The following is a 22,611-nucleotide window of genomic DNA, read 5'->3' as shown; positions in this document are numbered from 1 at the left end:
GCTTTAATGGCATTAGCCAATTCTGGGCACATACTGAATTCATCATGTACCTTATGTATGTGAGTAGTAATACTTCCTTTTAATGAACATACGGCCACCTCAAAGTGCTTTGAGTGGTGTACAAAAGCATCTTTGTTCAGTGCTCCTCAGAACTTTCAAGACGTGTGTTGCTGAAGACTAATATACTGTATTTTAATGGTGTAATATATTATAATTTTGCTCTCTCCTTAAGGTGAATAGTCTGTTACAGTCAGCTTGAATTGAGTCTTTCATTCTTAGGCTTAGGTTTTTAATTAAAGTCCAGCATTTTGGCATGGCAAAACTTTCATTATTGACCAGATGAATTAAGAACTCATAAAATAAAGTTAACTTTGAATTCGCTAACTCAGCTTGTGATATTGACAACGAATAGAGGATGTATTTTTCTTTCTCACATTTCCAGTGTGATGAGAACTTCACAGTCTACTCATGCAGCTACTTGGCCAGCACTGACCCTTGACTAGGCTAACAGACAAACTCAAGTTCTTATCTTTCAAACATAGATACCTTTTCATAAAACTAAAGGGTATGGCTCTCCTAAGGCAGGTTAGTAGCTTCAGAGAAGCAAACCAACAGGTCTACCCAAGCTCTGAGCAGCTTCCGAGGGTAGTGACTGATCCCAGGCCACCTGTCTCAGATGACATGGTAACTTTCATGTCTATCCAGCCCTTATCAGTGTGTGGTTCTGGGTAGGATAGCAGTTTTCCCCAACAAGTAGCCTGTGGAATCTAACATACGATAATATATTGGTTTCTTTTGGAAGAAGGAGGTCTTAGGAGAACACTAAGCTATCCTTTGAAATGGCCAGAAGCCTCACTTGGGGGAAAGGCTAGGCCTAATGTCAGAGCTCTAAGTAAGCAAGTGAGATGAAGGTGTAGAATTCTAGCCACAGAGCACATGGAGACCTTTGGGGTGGCTTGGTCTATATGGTGAGTGGGACTGCAGCCAGTTAGCTCCAGGGACTCCTAGACCCCTGTGTTTGCCCCTGGACAGGGGCAGCTCCTTGTACATCACCACGTGCAGTGATTGACTCAGGAGCTGTAAGGGATGAGCCTGCAGGTTGAAGGCTTTCAGTAATGAAAGTAGGGCAAGGGCACCTTGACTGTCTTAGAAACTAATGAGATCTTTTTTTTGACAATAACCAGCATTTCCTGGAAGACCTTGAGAATTGCCAGGGATGTAAGCTTAAAGCCCTACTCACTGAAACACAAGATTTGGTTCTTTTTCCTTATAAAGCAGAAGTGAAAGCATTGGTACTAATAGCTATGTTGTGTCCCAGCTTTGTATTTAAAAGGTAAAAGTGAAGCTAATAAATCTATTTTTAATTTAGAGTGGCAGTGACATTGTATACTATATAAATTTGCAGTGCATCCTTTTAAATTGTAGGAAATGACTAGAAGTTTGAGGATATCATTGGTTTGTGGATTTAAAATTATTTATTAATAGTTTTTATATATCTATTATATATTTTGATTATAGTCACTTTCCATTGCCTTCTCCCCCTCCCCAATGAATTCTTGTTTCTTCCCAAACAGTCCCTTTTCTATTTTCCTATCTTTTTGTGTCCCTCTGAGTTTAACTAGGGTTGCTTGCATGAGTGAGTGAGTGAGTGTGTGTGTGTGTGTGTGTGTGTGTGTGTGAGGGGGGGGTTATTTACAAGTGCACATGTGGGGCTACACCACTGAAGAAAATATCTCCCCTCCTCCACAACCACCAATTGCCAATAATTTCTCAGGGAGGGATGGGAACCTCATGCCCTCCTCTAGGATGATTGTTCTTAATAGTTGAGTCTTTCTATACAAGTTTAGAGACAAAAGAAACATTTGCCATTCATTGTTGAAAGAACTATTTGGTATTTTTCCTGAGGCAAAGTTCTGTTATGCTGCCCAGGGTAGACTCAAGCTCATAATCCTCCCTGCTTCTGTTTCCAAGGGCTGGCATTACAGGTTTGTACCACCCATTCAGGCATAAGCTGTTTATGGCACTATTTCATTGTAAATTTTTTAATAATTTATCAGAAACAACTCTATAGGTTATTTATTGAATTATTTCCTTTGTAAACTCATACATATTTATTGAATGCAGCTTCCATTCAAACTGTAGAATATTGGAAATGTCTTTCTCATGTCCAGGGGAATATTGATCACATTTATAGTTATTTTCCTCCCTCTTGCCACCCCAAAGGGAAAGTTCTGTTTTACATGTTTATACGTTTTACCTCAACAAGTTTGTTTAAAAATATGTCCATAGCACCTGGCACATTATTTGGTGTATATGATTGCAATATTGATGTCCTTTTCTTGCTAACTGTATTGTACATGAATATATCTTTTTGTCTGGAAGACAATTCATGTATTCTGTGGCTACTAGGAAGCGGTGAAACTAGTATTTGACCTCAATTTTCTTCCTTAGCCCCTAGCTATGTAATGATATAATATGCCCATTTTTAAAAATTCTTTTAAGATTATCAGGCTATAGTAAGTTTATTGACATCTGTATAACTCACAGATTATTTTAATTGCTACTTTGGAGCCACCCAATAATTCCTTAACACCTTTTTGCACATCAAACACTTTGTCTTTGCTAGAGATGAACTGGGGGTGATGTTGGGGAATGGAACAAAGTTCTTATCCTTACTTGTTTGTTCTGATGAACAGTGAAACCTCCATGAAAACTGGATGACCCATTATGCTACTATAAAAGAAAGTGCAGTGTTGGAGAGATGGCCGGGTGGTTAAGATGCTTTGTGTCTGCAAAGTCTAAGCACCCGAGTTTGATTCCCCAATACCCACATAAAACCAGATGCATAAGGTGGCACATGCATCTGAGTTCATTTGCATTGGCTAGGGGCCCTGCTGTGCCATTCTCTATTTACCTCTCTTTTTCAAAAATAAATAAATTAAAATAATATATTTTAAATGTTCTAAAAACATGAGAGAGGGAGAGAGAGAGAGAACCTAGAGACTGAGGAAATGGTTTAGCAAAAGAGCTTGCTGCACAAGCATGAGTACCTGAATTTAGATCCACAGAAGGCTGGACCCGCTAGCATCAGCATCTATAATCTCAGTGTGCCTAAGGTGTGAAGGAGGTAGAAACAAAATTACCCCGAAACATGTATGTAAGCCAGCCTGCCTGGTAACCCCAGTGTTGAGGAACAAGAGACCCTGGCTGACACTCAAAGTTGTCCTCTGGCCTCCAAATGTATGCTGTGGCCTGTATGTGCTTTCTTAAACAAGCATGTGTGCACACGCACACATACACATGCACCAAAAATGTCTAGAAATCAAACCTAGTTGAAAAATCAAATTAAGATCATGATTTTGCTTAGTTCATATGAAAGGTTGGGGATGTAGCTCAGTGGATAGAGTACTTGTCCTGGGTTTAATACCTGGCACTGTGTAAACGAGGTATAGTGGCTCAGGTCTATAGTCCCAGGACTCGTGACATGATAGACAGAGGATTAGAAGTTCAAGGTCATCCTTAGCTACATAGTGAGTTTGCGACCAGCTTATGCTACATCAGCCCACCCCCCCTCTCACACACACACACACACACAGAGACACACACACACACAAACAAAGTTCAAGCAGATAGGCTGGAGAGATGGCTTAGTGGTTATGGCATTTTCCTGTGAAGCCTAAGGACCCCGGCTTGATTCCCCAGTACCCACATAAGGCAGATGCATAAGGTGGTATATGTGTTAGGAGTTCATTTGCAGTGGCTTAAGGCCTGGCATTCACATTTTCTCTGTAATCTATCTGCCACTCTCTCTCTCTCTCAAGTAAATGAATAAAATATTTAAAAAAAAAAAGTTCAAGTGGAGGTAATTGCATACTTGGAATGCTTTACTTTTGTAGTTAAAAAGACAATTATGTTCTAACTTGCCAGTTCTTGTACTTTTAGAGAATAAAATTTGAAAATACGGTTTCCCAATAAAATATGGTTTCTGAGTTGTTGACACATTATTCTGATAATTTAGGAATATTTATGATTTGGACATAAATATAAGGTATCTCAAAAAGCCATAATAATTTTGTTCCTGTTTTTTTTTTTTTTTTCTTCTTTCCTTTGGTTTTTTGAGGTAGGGTCTTACTCTAGCCCAGGTTGACCTGGAATTCACCCTGTAGTCTCAGGGTGGCCTCAAAATCAGGGCAGTCCTCCTACCTCTGCTGGGATTAAAGATGTGAACCACCATGCCTAGTTCTGTTTTTTATATATGCTGAATGGGGTCATTTATATAGCTGTGATGGAAGAGCAAGAGATTGATAATAGCCTGATTTTATAGATGGAGAGGCAGACCTACTAAGAGAGTGTGCCTGTGGGTGGGTGCGTCCTGACCCCCTCTCCCAGCACAGCTGAGAGTGACAGCATGTTCCTGTCAACTCTTCTGCACACTGGCTTTCAGACTGGGGCACTGGGCTCTTGTCCAATTGATTAGATTACAGTTTGATAAGATGGAATCTTCCTGTGATTAGAGAGAGAAATCTGATTAGATACAAGGCTCACTATAACACAGACAAAGGTTCTCAGAAGGTGGCTTCCAGTTAGAATTCCCAGGCTGGCTCTCAGCACAGAGCTCCATGTATTTATTATGTAGCTCACACTTGAAATCATCCCTGGGGCAGATCAAGCCATTCTAGCATTTTGTAAAAAAGTTGTGCATGTGTTTGTGCAAAGAGGAGGGCTCAAAGGCAGGGTGTGTTATAAGTGGAGGGTTCACATGTTTGCTGGCCCTTTGATGATGAAAGGTGGTTTGGTTACATCAAAGGGCATCTTTGGGCTTTTTATATAATTGAGTCCCTAAGTTTTCACCTGGATTATATTGAATGTTGTGATTGCAATTAACAGAACAGGAAGAGCTAGGAATAGAAGAGAAATCGTCAGGGTCCATCCTATGGCTGGAATGATGAGAAAGCTGAGGCATGACAGTTAAGACTTGCCCAAAAGTATAATCACAGGCAGGGAAAATTCAATCTGGCTCGCTTAAAGAAAAAAGGATTTTCTCTTTAAAAAATTATTATTATTATCTTTTGATTTTTTGAGTAGGGTCTAATTCTAGCTCAGGCTCACCTGAAAATCACTATGTAGTCACAGGGTACCCTTGAACTTATGGTGATCCTCCTGCCACTGTCTCCCAAGTTCTGGGATTAAAGCATGCACCACCACACCCAGTAAAAAAAATGTTTTTGTTATTTTAATTTTTGACATATTCACATGATGTAGTCTACACTGGCCTTGAACTCAAAATCTTCCCAACTTACTCTTTGGAGTGCTGGGGTTATAGGAATACACAAAGGGATTTCTCAGAAAGACTTAGAATATCAGTGGAAATGATGGAAAGGGAGAAAGAAGTTCTACCTTGAAAAATAATGAACATGAACCAAAAATAATATTTGGCCACAGGCAAACTCTGCTCCTGAACCAGCTCTCTGAAGACTTTATTGTTTCTGTCACTTAGCGCTGTCCTCAGCTGCTGACATCTGTCATTGTAACTGCTGCCATTGCTAAGGTGAAAGAAGACCTGTGTGTGTAAACATTTTAAGCTCTAACCCTATTTTAGGCAGTATTGTGCCTTTTCAGTATTTTCTTTTTTAATAACAAAAGGTAAATATAGGAGGCCGTGGTGATGGTTCAGAGGTTCAGCAGTAAAACCCCTTACTTGACCTGCTCATCTGAGTTTAGTCCTCCCCAGCTCCCATATAAAGCTGGACATAAAGTGACACACATGTCTGTAATTCCAATGTGCCTATGACATGCATGGCTGAGCCAGAATGAGAAACTTGTGGGCAAGAGACTGTGTCTCAAAAATGATAGAAGAAGAGCACAGATGCCTGGAGGTTGTCCTCTGACCTTTACACATGAGCTGCAGCACACATATACTGCCCCCCCCCATTCAAAAAAGGTAAACATAGTGCATTTATTTAGAACTGTTATGTTGTAGCATGCACTGTGACCCTGACTTGTTGCTGCCAGTGACTGCCAAGCCCCTTGTCATCCTGCTTGCGTAGATGTGAGACTACAGTGCTAGCAGAAGCACCTGGCATTAACAGTCAGTGCAGTCAACTTGATCTTAAGTATGCTTGCATGCTAGAAGCTTTGCTAGTCTTCCTAGAACGCAAGACAGAAAAGAAGACATTGGGGGGGGGGCTAGTTCTGGAGAGATGGCTTGGTGGTTAAGCACCTGCCTGTGAAGCCTAAGGGCCCTGGTTCAAGGCTCGATTCCCCAGGACCCATGTTAGCCAGATGCACAAGGGGGTGCATGCATCTGGAGTTCGTTTGCAGTGGCTGGAAGCCCTGGCATGCCATTCTCTATCTCTCTCTCTCCCTCTTTCTGTCTCTGTTGCTCTCAAATAAATAAATAAAAATAAGCAAAAAAAAGAAGGCATTGGGTTTGTGATGTTTTAGCAACGCTTCAGTGGTTACAGAGATGGCCCAGTTGTTAAAGGAACTTGCTTGAAAGTACACTGACCTGAGATTGACTACCCAGCACTCAGGTAAAGCCTGATGCCAAATGGTATGTGTTTAATATCCTACCATGTCCAGGAGAATCAAGGAGCTCTCAATCCAGCTAGATTAGTGCCCCCAAAGTGGCAGAGACAAAACAGAAAGGATACCTTAACTCAAGCAAAGTGGAAGATAAGGACCAACATCTGAGGTTGTCCTGACATCTTTATGTGTGCTGTGGCACATGTGTGCCCATGCACACAAACATTGTACACATCTACACATGCTCCAGAGGGAAGATAAAAGACATGTGCTGAGACGTGGGAAGGTCTAGGGAGCATATGACTTTCCCAGCGAGAGTGAACCTGCTCTCCCAGACCAGTGTCCTGGGCCATTGGCCCATTCTGACCTTCTTCAGTTTCTACTCCATGCAGTCCTAGGTACTGAGGTAATAGGTACTGTGACTCTCACTGCTTGCAAATAAACAAATAAATTAAAAAAAAATTTTAAAGATGCCATGCTATCCAGACTTTAATTCAAAGAAGAGTTTTTTTAAAATATTTTTATTTATTCATTTGAAAGAGAGACAGAGGCAGGGAGAGAGAAAGAAAAAGAAAGAATGGGTGCACCAGGGCCTCCTGCCACTGCAAAGGAGCTCCAGATGCACGCACCACTTTGTGTATTTGGCTTTATGTGGGTACTGGGGAATCAAACTGGAGTCATCAGGCTTTTTTTTTTTTTGTTGTTTTGTTTTGTTTTTTATGGTAGGGTCTCATTCTAGCCCAGGCTGACCTGGAATTCACTATGGAGTCTCAGGGTGGCCTCAAACTCAAAGCGATCCTCCTACCTCTGCCTCCCAAGTGCTGGGATTAAAGGCATGTGCCACCATGCTGGGCTGGAGTCATTAGGCTTTGTACGCAAGTACCTTAACCATTGACCCATCTTCCAGGCCCCAGACTTCAATTCAAAGAAGAGTTTTGCCATCGTAGCTAGACATTCAAATTGGCTAAGTGATGAACTTTGTGCATTTCACAAACAAGTGTACAGTCTTGGTATGTCTTGCTTCTTTTTTTTTTTAATTTTGAAATAAAAATACTTTTAAAAAAATTCATTTTATTTTACTTATTTGAGAGATAGAAAGAGGCAGATCGACAGAGAGAGAAAGAGGGCCTTCAGTCACTGTAAATGAACTCCAGATACATGCACCACCTTGTGCATTTGGCTTATATAGGTCCTAGGGAATAGCGCTCGGGTACTTTGGCTTTGTAAGCCTTAACTGCTAAGCCATCTCTCCAGCCCTAAAAATACTTTTAATGTTTGTAGAGAGAGATAGAGAGAATGAAAATGAATGAGCCAGAGCCTCTTGCCACTGGAAATAAACTCCAGATCAAGCCACTTTGTGAATCTAGCTTGGGAATCGAACCCTGGCAAGCAGACTTTGCAAGCAGTACCTTTAACTATTGAGCCATCTCTCCAGACTCATGTCTTGCTTCTTGATGCTCCAGTTTCCATTCATCTTTGTTATAGTGCTTCATTTCTTGTTTGTTTCTTTTTCTAATATGTTTTGAGAGAAAGGAAGGAGAGAAGGAAGAAAAGAAGGAAGGAGGGAGGGAATGTGAAGTACTTTTGGCTTGTGCTACAGAGAGAATGGATTGTCCTGAAGTAGGCATGGGAATCTTCATTATAAGCTAATGTATGGAACATTTTTGTACGGAAATAGCTAATGAATACCCAGAGCATTCTGTTGTTTGCAGTTTAAATGTGGTTTCATTTTTGTTCAACACTAGTTAGATTCCTAAGTGTCAGAGAAGTAGGAAATTCTCTCCTCATTAGATTCATTTAAAAAGTTTTTCAAAAAAGGAAAGTCGTAAGGGTATGGAAACTTTATGTTTTTCTGTGTGTCATGTTCAGGCATTTGACAATGTTTCCTTTACATGAGGCCAAAGACCACAGGTCCACCATGATTGCTAATTATTCAGATTGTAAATAGCTTATTTGAGAACTTAAGGTGAGACAAAAGAAACCTGAGGGAACAAAAGGCCCATGATAATGAAAAAGAGAACCTGAAGAGAAAGGCCAGGCAGAATTATGATGCAGGTCACACCTGTGTCTGCATTAATTGTACCTTTGTATTTAATAATAAAAATGATTATATGTTCAGTGGTAACAGGTGTCCCTTCTTGAGAATGATAGCATGGATAGATGACAGCAAATTACTCCAATTCAAAAACTTGGAATATTATGCTTTAATTTGGAGTTTCACCAGACTATACTAAGAGTGTACATCAATCAGAAAGACACACACACACACACACACACACACACACACACACACACACATACACCATACATATATGATGAAACATAGGCAAATATACCTTACTGTCTAAATAAATGAAAAGGTCACTTTATCGACACTACTTAACACACTGGAGTTTTTCTAGTCCAGTGACTGCATTTCTGGTACTTTCTGTTTTTATATAAGCTTTGGCTGTAGCTGCAAATTCATAATCCTATAAGTTTCTAGCTGGTCTTACTCATAGAAATTGATAGCCTTAATTGCACAGGCTTCATGGCTCATGTGTTTGGTGGTTCCTGGTCTCTGCTGAACTTGAACTTCTCTGAACAGGTGTTTGGCTGACTGTTAGTTGATGCAGGATGCCTGCTTGGGCTAGGATGAGTGAGTGGGGTCAATCACAATATCTCCCATCCTCTTCCTATGCCCAAGTCACCAGAGATTATCTTTCCTTTATATCATTGGCAGAGGGCAGGGGCAGGGCAGAAACACACAGGTGATCCTTGGAAGCTGTTTTTCTTACCATATTAATACTCCACTGACCAAGCAACTGCCCATGATGGAGCCCAGAGTCAGAGTGGAAGGGGAGCTGTGAAGACTCATAACTAAAAGGCCATGGCTATAGGAAGGACAGAAGATTTGAGAAAATGTTCATAATATATTATGGAGTTCATAAAAGTTAATCAAATGAAATGTAATTATAACTTTCAGTCTCATGGAAAAGGACAGTTTTTGTCTTTTTTTTTCTTCTGATGTTCTTGATAAAGTGTCTGTCTGGTCTTTATGGATTTTCAGTATTTTTTATAATTTAAATATTTTATTTATTTATTTAAGAGAGAGAGAGAGAGGAGCTGGAGAGATGGCTTAGTGGTTAAGCACTTGCCTGTGAAGCCTAAGGATCCCAGTTCGAGGCTTGATTCCCCAGAATCCATGTTAGTCAGATGTACAAGGGGGTGCATGCGTCTGGAGTTTGTTTGCAGTGGCTGAAGACCCTGGTATACCCATTCTCTCTCTCTCTCTCTCTCTCTCTCTCTCTCTCTCTCTCTCTCTGTCCCTCTTTCTATCTGCCTCTTTCTCTCTGTCTGTCATTCTCAAATAAATAAATAAAAATAAACAAAAATTAAAGAGAGAGAAAAAATGGGCATGCCAGGGCCTCTAGCTACTGCAAAACTCCAGACACAAGTACCAGCTTGTACATCTGATGTTATATGGGTATTGGGAAATCTATTCCAGGTCTTTAGGTTTTGTAGCCAAGATCCTTAACTGCTGAAGCAGCTCTCCAGGCCCCCAATCTCTTTTGTTGAACATTTTTGTTTCTTTGTTTTCCGAGGTAGGGTCTCACTCTAGCCCAGGCTGACCTGGAATTCACTATGGAGTCTCAGGGTGGCCTTGAACTCACAGTGATCCTCCTACCTCTTCCTCCTGAGTGCTGGGATAAAAAGTGTGTGCCACCATGCCCGGCTACCTCCAATCTCTTTTGAATGTACAAAGTGGGTTGGACTGGTGGCTTAGTGGTTAAAGGCACTTGTTTGAATGTACAAAGAATTCATGCAAAGTTAGACATGGGGAGAAGTTTGAAGCAGTATCTTGAAAGCAATAGGTAGCTATTAAGATTGACCATCATATGTAATTTCAGAGATTCCAGCACTCTGTTCCTGTAGGATATGGGCACATACAAGTGCCCGGCATCATTCACACTCCCCCAGCTAGATTAGTAATGCACTCAGAAGTTTCAAACCCAGCGCCGCTCTGCACTGCACCTTGTAAGTCTATTCTCATCAAGCCACCAATCTTTCCACAATAAGCACTTTCTGTAAGTGACTTACTTTTGGAAATGGCATGTTGTCAGAATTTACCATGAAGACTGTGCTCATCACTTGTACTTATAGCAGAATTTACTACTGTCTGAACATACTCGTGTATGCACACACTTATTTTGCTCTGCTTCCTCTTGCGTTCTTCCCTTCAGAAAGGGAAGTTTTAAATGTAATGTGAGTTTCCTAGATTAGCCATTGAATTACCAGACTGCAAAGGTGAAGTTGCCAGAGGTCACTGTGACCCTGGCCATCTGAGACAATAAAACTTTCTGTGAGGATTTTGTTAGAAATGGGGCTAACACTTTAGGGAGGTATTCTTTCTTGAAAGCCTCCTTCCCCTGTGTGAGAACTAGTCAAAGCAATTGCCTAAGACCTAGGTCATGGCACAGGGAATAGAAGGAAATTGCAATATTGCAAAGTAGAAGTTGTATTGGTGATGAAATTATGGGTGGTATATTTTAATGAATGAAAATTTAGACTATCTAGTTCTGTAGGTAGATAGGAGATAGGTAGGTCTTTCCCTATGCAGGTCTTTTAACAGCAAAGGACCACTTAATGGATGTTCACCAAGAGTAAAATTGTGTATGGACTTTCATAGCATCTCAGTGTTTTAGTTCTGAAGGAACAGGAGATATCAGCTAGTTTCTTACTTTCTTCCCCTCATATTTACTCATTTTCTACACCCTTTATCCATCCAGTAATACTTTTTGTTTTTTGTTTTTTCATCTTTAACTTAGTTGCCAAACTTTGATTCTGAGGAGAGCAATACTGCTATGTCTCCAAAATATTTATATGTGTGGCCTGTCTTTATAGATGGTACACCCTAAATTATGTGCAATCATGAAACTCTCACTTCAAAAACTCTTCACTCTGACATATGCAAGACCATTGAGGGAGAAGACAAAATCCTTACCACCCAACAGCCTTTATTCTTTTTGGTGGGTATATATAATGTTTTGTTTTTCTAAACAAGACAAAACAGTTATAGTTCCACCTCTCATGTGCCTCCTCTCCTGTGAGTTGAAAGCTTAGTATGTGCGCATATGTAAGATCTCAAGTGCAAACGAGAACAGAGCAGGGAGCAGATTTTCCCAGTCACCGTCTGGATCTCTGTGTCAGTGCCAAGACACAGCTCCTCGCTGATCAGCGTGGCAGTGTAACGTTGCCTGGCTCTGAGGAAGCAGATTTGAAAATCTAAACTTCATAAGCAGACCATTTTGGTGGGGATTAGAGACTATTGTAGCACATTCAATTACAGGTAGTATTGTCAAGAACTTTTTTTTTTCTTCAGAAGAAGTTACAGGAGGGATAGAGACATTTCAAAATGTCAAGAAACAGGGTAGAGGAGATTTAGCTTAAAATAATGAAAATAGATAATTTTTTTTACCCCAGAAAGTATTCACTGCAGGTATCTGGGTGTCTCAAGGCAGATCTTGTTTGTTCTATATCTGAAGAGGTGAACCAGTGGAGGTAAGTATCTACACAGAGGAACGCTTGCTGGGAAAATGAGCTCCTAGGCTCAAGGGAAGTAAATTACTTGCTCCTCAATTTTGAGGAGCTAATAATGGCATTGTTTGCACTCTCCAATGGAGCAGGGGACAATACTTGGGGTTGTCCTGAGGGAATCACTCATAGCCATTTCTCCTCCCTTCTCATTATTCAGGTACATAGAAAGGCTAGTTTGGGGTTAAGTTCATTTTTTGTACATATTTCTAGATTCCCTACACCCCTCAAATATCTAGACATAACCTTGCTGGTGGCTAAAAGATAGGACATTTTGTTTCATAATTACAGGTAAGACTTTCTGACCTTGTACATTTAACATGCTGTATGGAACTGGCCAGATTTAACACTTATTGGATAGCTGTTCTGTGCTTGGTACTAATGATAGAGAGGGAAAGGGGAAGAGAGGAAGGCAGGAAAGGGTAGAAAGAGAGATAGAGACATAAGAACACAAACTAAACAACAGAGAAGCCCCTTGCCATCTCTCCCATGTTCCCTACCCTCTCAGTAGGGGAATCATCTAGTCCTCACAATAGGAAATGAGTTCCTGCCCTGGGCTGTCCTCTGTCTTTATGACCATTGTATCCCTGCCTTTATCTCAGAGCTCAACTCCTAAGCAAAACTTGCTAGTTTTCTAAATGGAAAGTGCTTGGGAATATGAGTGGCTATAGTATCAGGAAGATTGTAGGTAAGTTATATACAGAACATAATGCTAGCCTAAAGAAACAGTACACATCTCTCTCCAGTCCTGAGCTGTTTTTTTTTTTTTTTAAAGCTTCCAAAATGGTCCACACCAAGAAGAGTCAGAAGTGGGGCAAAGGCAAAAAGGCCTGAATGTCAAGGAGCTGCAAATAATTTGTCAATGGAGATAGTAAGAATAGTGGGAGCAGAATTGTGGCAGGCCGGCATCATATCCTAGAGGGTCCCCGTCAGTAAGTGACAATGTTGATTAAGTCAAGGCAGGCACTAACTACTGGGAACTGAGGGTGGATGTTGAAGAACAAGCGAGACCATGGCCAGCCCTTACACATGAATAAATATTAATAAATAAATAAAAAATATTGATGAATCAATGGAGACTAGAAGGGATAGTTTCACTTCGTTCTCATTATAGTTTTCTTATATTGCTGTGTTTTCTGAGACAGCCCAAGTTGACCTGGAACTCACTCTGTAGTCTCAGGCTGGCCTAGAACTCACGGTGATCTTCCTACCTCTGCCTCCCGAGTGCTGGGATTAAAGATGTTTGCCACTACCACACCCAGCTTGGAACATTTTATACTATCAAGATCACCTTGATCTCCTTGGCATCAGATGACTGTGTATAGATTTATCATTTATACAGGAATCTGTCATGTAAGTGGAATTTCTGCCTGATTCTTTGAAATAGTTCATGAAGGATTTAAAGCTGTTGGTTTACATGTGACTTTCCATGCTAAAGTGACATAGCCAAGAGAGCGAGTTGCCTGCTGTATGTCTATGAACGAACATGACTTAGTGTGTTGTGCTAGTAAGTGCATACCTCTGCCCGGGAGGCATCTCACTGCTTAATGTCCATCTCCCTGAGAGGACGGCAGGATGAGCCCCGTGTCATCTCCTTAGTCAAAGAGGAAGCAAAACTGTAGTGGTGTTTAGTTTCTGTGGAAGTATTCTAGTATCCTTTTTTTAAGTAGAGCGCCTTGTCTTAGTAATAGTTGGCTTCTTAAACTTCACTGCTGACTGAGGCTATCCAGGGTCATGCTGAGTTTTTTCCACCTCTACCATGCTGTTGTGACTGTATTTCTTTCTTTTCCTACTTAACAGTCTGTGAATTTTTGGATACAATTAACTTCAGGATAATAGGTTTTCTGGGTAATAAATGACATAGTTTTGGATAAAACAACTTGCAAATCATTAAAAAAAAAAGCACATCAGGGTTTTCTATTTCGTCTTCACTTAACAGTGCATATAATTTGGGGGAAGTATCTTAGCCCCTGGTTCAGCCATTTTAGAATGTGGAGTTTCTGGGGTGGGGCAGTGAGATCTGCCATCATTGATTCTCTCTTTATAACTTTGCCCTTTTCGTGGGAACAGATGACTTGTGCTGTGCTTCCAGCCCTGCACAGACAGAATCACAAGGAAGAAACTTTACATAAACCATTTATACTACATGTTTGGTATGCTGGCGACATAAATCAACAACAATATCCATTACAGATTCATCCCTTTATCCGTATTATCTTGATAGAAATGATCCCGATGTGTGGGAATTTGAACCCTGCTTTAATACATCTAGCCCTGTATAATTAATTATTCAGGGCACAGAGAACCTGGCCCTGCAATGTAGACTCATTCTTCCTGGTCAGCGTTAACTCCACTGGCAATAATAAATAGAAAAAGTCTCCAGTGATGCCAGTATTTTAAAGTGATTAATCATCTCTCCCCGCTTTCTCCTCCCCTTTAGTTTTCTTTAACTGGGATTTTTTTTTTCAGCAATAAATCTTTAACAATACAGGTAGGAATTGTTCTGTAATTAAATTTTGCCCTGCTTAATTTCTTACCTTTTATATGCTATATTTTTACAAAAAAATGTTATATTTTAAGAAGCACTGATCAAAATTCAAACCAAGAAAAATCCTTTTATGGAAAACTGAGAGGTTCTCTCTGGAAGATTAAGCTTTCAATTTTGAATATTAGATAGAGCACATACTCAGAAAAATTGTTCGTCAACACCAGTTGGGGTGTCAAATATTCTGAAGTTTTGAATTGCCTTACTTTCATGTTTATGGTTTTTCTGTATTAGAAAAAGTCTGACATACACATATGTTCCCACATGGAGAGAATAATTACTGATTCCTTAACTTTCATATCATTGGTGTCAGCTATGTATGTAAGAAAGAGATATTTTGCATCATTTTTATGGTACACCAAAGGCACTTGCAAAAGAGGCAGGTAAATGTCAGCCTGAGGGTGGCCATGCATTTCTACAGGGTGCTCTGTAGAGCTGCCCAGCCATCATGTATATTCTGGGTGACAGGGACAGATGTGACATATCTGTTGTGACACACTTCTGAGCCACCAGTCTGTGGCTTGAGGTGACTCCTGTCCCTCCCTTCATGCTGCAGGACAGCACAACGATGCACGGATGAACCTTGCCATCGCCCTCACTGCTGCCAGGTATGGGGCTGCCACGGCCAATTACATGGAGGTAGTGAGCTTGCTCAAGAAGACAGACCCCGAAACGGGCAAGGAGCGGGTGAGCGGTGCACGGTGCAAGGATGTCCTCACAGGTATGCTAGGTCTCCTCCAGGAGGCTTTTCTTAGCATTTTGCTTTGCTTGTATAATGATTGAATTATAATTTCTCTGTCACTTTTCTTTCATTGAAGCCAGACTTCAGTCATATTAATTATATTCTTCATTGTCAACAATGACTGGTTTAACATGAAAATTTTCCCTTGTGGGACTTGGCAATTTTTCCCCTTTGTATTAAATAATAATAATGATACTGATAATAATAAATGCCCACAAAATTCTCACAGCTATGAATGCATTCCATTTCCCTTACAAAAACATATTATTAATAAAATTAAATAAGTGTGCCAAGTTTCCGAGTATCACTTAGGTGACAAAGGCCATGCATTTACATATTATTACAGTCAGTCACTTTTAACTCTGCTAGATTTTCATTTTTTTCCGATAGTCCCATCAACATGCAGGCAGTTGTGAAGCCCACACTGTGAAATATATTTTCTGACAGTAATACTGTTTACATATTTGGCTTTAAGGAGAAAGTGAGTTATTTACTTATTCCATCATCTTTGTGTGTAGCACCTTGATTATAGGCACTTTATACCTAGGCTGAGGATGAAAAAGTGACATACTACCTTCTACCCTTTAATTTGGGCTTGATTTTGGTAAAATTTACTCGGGAGTGAGCCTCTTACATTGTTTTTCAGTAACTCTGGATGCTCATGTCACTTAGTGTAGTATGCCATATACTTCACTATAGGTAAATAGATGAATTCGTAACTCAGCACTGGGGATCAGAAGAACAAACAGAGTATATGATTGATGCTACTTTCTTTCACAGGGCAGGAATTTGATGTGCGAGCCAAGTGTGTTATCAATGCTACGGGACCTTTCACAGACTCTGTGCGCAAAATGGATGATCAGAACGCTGCGGCGATCTGCCAGCCAAGTGCCGGCGTCCACATTGTGATGCCTGGTTACTACAGGTAATGGTGCTCCATTTTGCCAGTCATCAGCTGACAAAGAGGGACAGTAACTGAATCTGCACACTCTTCATAGTTGTGCAAGTATTTGGGGTGTTTTGTTTTTTAAATTTTCCATTGTATATTTTCATTGCACATGGTACTGTGCTGCATACATTTCCAAACACATGTACATTGCATATTGAGCAAACTCCCCTATACTTCCCTACTCTCTATATTCTCTACCCCTTCGTGTTAGTCATTTTTGTCCCCCCAAGACACATTTACTCTTTAAGAAAGAAAAACATTTATTTGCATGCAGAAAGAGAGATGAGAAAAGTGAGAGAGAATGGACATGCCAAGACCTCCAGTTCCTGCAAACAAACTTCAGATGCATGTACCACTTTGTACATCTGGCCTTATGTGAGTGCCAAGGAATTGAGCCCAGGTCATTAGACTTTGCAGGCAAGCACCTCAACCCTCTGAGACATCTCTCCAACCCCTGCTCTTCCTTTTTTTTTTGTTCTCAAGGTAACATCTTTCTCTAGCCCAGGCTGCCCTGGAATTCACTTGCTAGTCTCAGGATGGCTTTGAAATCATAGTGATCCTCCTATCTCTGCCTCCCATTTGTGGGATTAAAGACATGCACCACCACACCCAGCTTGCTTTTAAGTGATAGTATGCATACCTGATTTTCTGTATCTATATAAAATCTTGGACCACATTATGAGAAAAAATATATATTTGTCTTCCTGAGACTGGTTTTATTTGCTTACTGTGGTTGTCCCCAGTAGCATCTACTTCCTGTAAAGACATAGCTTTGTATGTGTCTAAGTGAAAAGTATCATGGTGTATACTTACCATATCTTCTTTATCCATTCCTCGGTAAGATGACCACTTAAACTTCGTTCCATAGCTTAGCTATAAATATTGATATACAAATAGCTCTGTGATTTGTTGACTTGAAGTCCTTTGATTCAATCCCAGGTGTGATATTGCTCAGTCATATGGTAGTTCTATTTTTAGTTTTTTTTTGTTTGTTTGTTTGTTTGTTTTTTTAGGAAACTTCATACTGATTTCCATTGTGGCTAAACTAGTTACATTTCCACCATCATTGAATAAGTATTCTCTTATGTCCACATACGTGCCAGCATTTGTTATTTGTTCTTTCTTTTTTCCACTCTTCCTTCTTTCTGTGGTGTGTTCATGATGTGTGTGTGTGTGTGTGTGTGTGTGTGTGTGTGTGTGCATGTGCCATGGTGCACATGTAGAGGCAAGAAGGAACCCTTCAGTGTTGGTCCTCACCCTCCACTTTGTTCTGAGGCAAAATCTCTCACTGTTTTACCACTGCACTTGCCAGGCTAACTGGCTCATGAACTTGATTCACCTGCTGCTGCCTTCTTCCTCACTACTGACATGCTGGGAGGATTACATACGTGCACGACCATGCCTGGCTTTACAGGGGTTCTGAACATCTGAACTCAGGTGTCCATGCTTGCTTGGCCAAGCGCTTTATCCACTAAGGCATCTTCCCATCTTGTTATTTGTTTTGTCTCGTTTTCTTTTTTTTTCAAAATTTTTTTTATTAACAACTTCCTTGATTATAAACAATATCCCATGGTAATGCCTTCCCTCCCCCCACTTTCCCGTTTGAAACTGCATTCTCCATCATATCCCCTCCCCATCTCAATCAGTCTCTCTTTTATTTTGATGTCATCATCTTTTCCTCCTATTATGATGGTCTTGTGTAGGTAGTGTCAGGCACTGTGAGGTCATGGAGATCCAGGCCATTTCGTGTCTGGGGTATTTTCTTAATGATTGCCTTTCTGGCTGGACTAAGATGGAACTGCAGTGTAGTTTTAGTTTGCACTTCTTTGATGGCTACTGAGGTGAAACATTATTTCATGTGTTTATTGGCCCTTTGTGTTTCATCATTTGAGAATTGTGTGTCATTTCATTAGCCCATTTATTGACTGAGTTTGATTTCTTATTTAGAATTTTGAGGTTTTTGCATATTGTAGATTTTTTTTTCTTGAGATAGGGTAGCCCAATGTAGCCCAGACTGACCTGGAACTCACTCTGTAGTCCCAGGCTGGACTCAAACTCACAACCATCCTCCTACTACCTCTGCTTTCCAAGTGCTAGGATTATTTTTTTTTATTTTTATAATTTTTACTTTTTTTAAAATTTTTATTTATTTATTTATTTATTTGAGAGAGACAGACACAGAGAGAAAGACAGATACAGGGAGAGAGAGAGAGAATGGGCGCGCCAGGGCTTCCAGCCTCTGCAAACGAACTCCAGACGCGTGCGCCCCCTTGTGCATCTGGCTAACGTGGGACCTGGGGAACCGAGCCTCGAACTGGGGTCCTTAAGCTTCACAGGCAAGCGCTTAACCGCTAAGCCATCTCTCCAGCCCAAGTGCTAGGATTAAAGGCCATATTGTAAGTGTTAATCCTCTGTCAGCTATATAATTAGCAGGATTTTCTCCCCTTCTGTAGACTTTCTCTTCGCCTGATTGTGTCCCTTGCTATATAGAAACTCTTTAATATCACAAAGTCCCATTTGTCACTTGTTGGCCTGGTCTTATTTCCTGAGTGACAGAAGTTCTATTCTGAAAGTTCTTGTCTTATGCTTATATATTAATGTGTTTTCCCTAATTTTTTTCCTTTTAACTTAACTCCTTGAATTTCTGCATTGAGGTCTTTGATCCATTTGGAGTTGATTTTTTTGAATTTTTATTTTATTTTATTTTTATTTATTTGGGAAATAGGGAGAGAGAGAGAGAGAGAGAGAGAGAGAGAGAGAGAATGAGAGAGATAATGGGCATTCCAGGGACTCCAACCACTGCAAACAAACCCCAGATGCTTGTGCCACCTTGTGTATCTGGCTTGCATGGGTCCTGGAGAATCGAACCTGGGTCCTTTGGCTTTGAAGGCAAGCACCTTAACTGCCAAGCCGTATCTCCAGCCCTGGAATTGATTTTTATTCAGGGTGAGAGATAGGAATTTAGTTTGATTCTTTTTTAAAAATACTTTATTTGGGCTGGAGAGATGGCTGAGTGGTTAAGTGCTTGCCTGTGAAGCCTAAGACCCCGGTTCAAGGCTTGATACTCCAGGACCCACATAAGCCAGATGCACAAGGTGGTGCATGCATCTGGAGATTGTTTGCAATAGCTGGAGGCCCTGATGCACCCATTCTCTCTCTCTCTCTCTTTCTTTCTCCCCCCCCCCTCTCTCTCTCTCTCTCTGCCTCTTTCTCTATCTGTCGCTCTCAAATAAATAAACAAAAAAATTATTTATTTGAGAGGAGAGAAAGACTGAGAGAGAGAAAGAGAGAGAATATGGGTGTGCCAGGGTCTCCTGCCACCTCAAATGAACTCCAGATGCATGTGCCACCTTGTGCATCTGGTTTATGTGGGTCCTGGGGAGTAGATTCTGGGTCTTTCGGCTTTGTAGGCAAGTGCCTTAATTACTAAGCCATCTCTTCAGCTCTAGTTTTCATTCTTCTACATGTGGATATGCAATTTTTTGAACTCCATTTCTTTTTATGTAATTATTGACAGTTTTAATCCATATAAATAATCTATTTTGATCATAATCCCTTCTCATTGCTTTCTTTTTTCTCTGTCCCTATCTTTTAAAAATATTTTTTAAATTTTTATTTATTTTATTTATTTGAGATAGATGGAGGCAGGTTAAGAGAAAGGGCGCACTGAGACCTTCAGCCACTGTTAAAGAACTCTAGACACATGTACCACCTTGTGCATCTGGTTTACATGGGTCCTGGGCAATTGAACCTGAGACCTTTGGCTTAGCAGGCAAGCACCTTAACGGCTAAGCCATCTCTCCAGCTCTCTCCCCCATCTTATTTATTTATTTATTTTCACTGAGCCTCTTCTTTTCAACTAAGCCCTTTTTTTTTCCCTTTTCTTTTCTTTTTTTACTTGTTTGAGGGAGAAAGAGACAGAGAGAATGGGCATATCAGGGCTTCCAGCCACTGGAACAAACTCCAGAGTCAGGTACTGCCATGTGCATACGGCTTATGTGGGTTCTGGGGAATTGAACCTGGGTCTTTAGGCTTAGCAGGCAAGCGTCTTAACAACTAAGCCATCTCTCCAGCCCCCTTTTTCTATTTTGATGCCCCTTTTTTATGCCCTTCTCCATTTTCCCTGGCAGCATGTTGATGAACCCAATATCATGTAAGTGTTATGTAAATAATGACAAATGGTGAGAGGTCATGAATGGGCCAGGCTCTTTGTGACTGGAAAACAGAAGTCCAAATTACTCCTCCTTATCATTTTCAACAAATTTTTTTTTTTTTTTTTTTTTTTTTTTGCATAAGGCTTTCTTTAATCCAAGGAGTACTTTTTCCATTGTTATCAAAGGCCACTTGGCTGTAGTTGTTTGGGTTTTTGTTTTGTCTGTTCATCTACAGGCAGCACTCTTCTTAATAGCAGACATTCCTTTTGTTTTTCTTTTTTGTTAAGAACATATTTTGTGTGGATGAATCATGTGTTGGTACCATCTTTTCCCTAGTCCCTGCCTCCATTCCACTGGGGACTCTCCTCATTGTGGTTGCTGGGATCCCCATGGGGTTGTAGGTTAGGCATTGTGGGACCAGCACTTAGGGAAGGCAGTGCCTCTGGCTATGACGTCCCAACCTGTGGCTCTTACAATCTTTCCTCCCCATCGCCTGCAAAATTTCCTGAGCCATAGTGAGCTTTTAGGAGCCTTTGGTTCTCTCCTTGCTTTTGTTGACTATCCTCCTTAGCGTCTTTCTCCTTCACCCTGGCACTGATTGTGAGGCTTACATGGAAGTAGCACTCTTGCTCATCTCCCCAGTTCCTCTGTGGTTTCACCTGGCCCTTGCCTGAAAAGTGAGGGGTGGTTTATCTCCTGGGGTCTCGCTATCTTCTGGAAAAGAAAAACAGATTCTTCAATGGAGACTGAAGTCAGCATAGGTTAAATTAGATTAGCATTATTAATTTAGGGAGATTTTGATGACTATTATATATTTAGGAAGATTTTGATGGACGTAGCCCTTCTTTTTGCCAAATACTAATGGGAGCTTGACATTGGACAGCATAAATCTTTGTCTCCATAGAATTCTGACTTGGTTCCCCATTTCAGATATGGGTTCCTTTCTACTGAACAGATCTCTTAGCTAATTAGAAAGCTATTGGTTACCCACACAGTCTCAGAAAGACAAAAGCCACATGTTCTTCCTCATCTGTGGTTCCTAATCTGGAACATCTTGAGTTGCTGACAATAGGGATGGAAGGGGTTGGTGGGAGGGGAAAGCGAGGTTGGGGGGAAATAAAACTAAAACCTGAAATAAATTGGTACCGTAGAAACTTTCCTCCGTGACAGACTAGAAGATATAACCCTCAACAGGAACATAGAGGAAATGCCTGAAAGAAGGGCCCTGGAGGGGGTGGGATGAAGCCTAACCTTAAAATTTCTTGGCTCTGGCCTGTAACTCCCAGTACCAGAAATTGGTGCTACCCACATTGATCTGTTGATCAGAGAGACCTGCGAGGTTCCCTAAAACAAGAGAGGCTTCTGTCAAAGCACTTGATTACCCACCTGAGGTAAAAGGTAAAAACCTATTGCTGAAGACACCATATGTTGCCAGGACAGAACACGGAGAGACCTGGCTGGAATCTGGAAGACAGCCAGTCTCCAGACAGCCCACGTAGTGCTGGAAAGCACTACATGAGCTACTGGGGGAAAGTGGCCAACAACAGCAGACCTTCTAATTCACTCTTCAAAGTGATGACAAACAAGGAAAGGGACTCTGCAGAACAAAACACATTCTGGGCTTGGAGATTAAAAAATATATTTATTGTTGACAACTTCCATAATTATAGACAATAAGCTATGATAATTCCCTCCCCACTTACTTTCCCCTTCACAACTCCATTCTCCATTATATCCCCTCCCCATATCAATCAGTTTCTCTTTTATTTTGATGTCATCATCTTTTCTTCCTGTTTTGAGGGTCTTATGTAGGTAGAGCCAGACACTGTGAGGTCATTTATATCTAAGTCATTTTGTGTCTGGAATAGTGCATTGTAAGGAGTCCTACCTGTCTTTGGCTCTTACATTCTTTCTACCACCTCTTCCACAATGGACCCTGAGACTTGGAAGGTGTGAGAGATGTTTCAGTGCTGAACACTCCTTTATCACTTCTTCTCAGCACTATAGTGCCTTCTGAATCATCTTAAGGTCACTGCCATCTGAAAAGAGAAGCTTCTCTAACCAAAGGTGAGAGTAGCATAATACATGGGTATGAATATTAAGAAAGGTGCTTACCGGGCAG

At 40.7% G+C, this 22,611-nt stretch overlaps 1 protein-coding gene across 2 annotated transcripts in view; it reads left to right on the top strand.

The window, feature by feature from the left end:
* Nucleotides 1–22,611, top strand: part of Gpd2 (glycerol-3-phosphate dehydrogenase 2) — a 174,141-nt gene that overhangs the window by 109,970 nt on the left and 41,560 nt on the right. For both annotated transcript variants that reach the window (XM_045147796.1, XM_045147797.1), the window contains exons 7-8: nt 15,201–15,365; nt 16,167–16,311. In XM_045147796.1, coding sequence (XP_045003731.1) covers nt 15,201–15,365; nt 16,167–16,311 — 310 coding nt within the window. The remainder of the gene's footprint in view (nt 1–15,200; nt 15,366–16,166; nt 16,312–22,611) is intronic.

Source organism: Jaculus jaculus, chromosome 4 (genome assembly GCF_020740685.1).
Source record: "Jaculus jaculus isolate mJacJac1 chromosome 4, mJacJac1.mat.Y.cur, whole genome shotgun sequence".
Lineage (NCBI taxonomy): Eukaryota > Metazoa > Chordata > Mammalia > Rodentia > Dipodidae > Jaculus > Jaculus jaculus.
The sequence above is the reverse complement of the archived record's forward strand: the minus strand, read 5'-3'. Positions and strand labels throughout refer to the sequence as shown.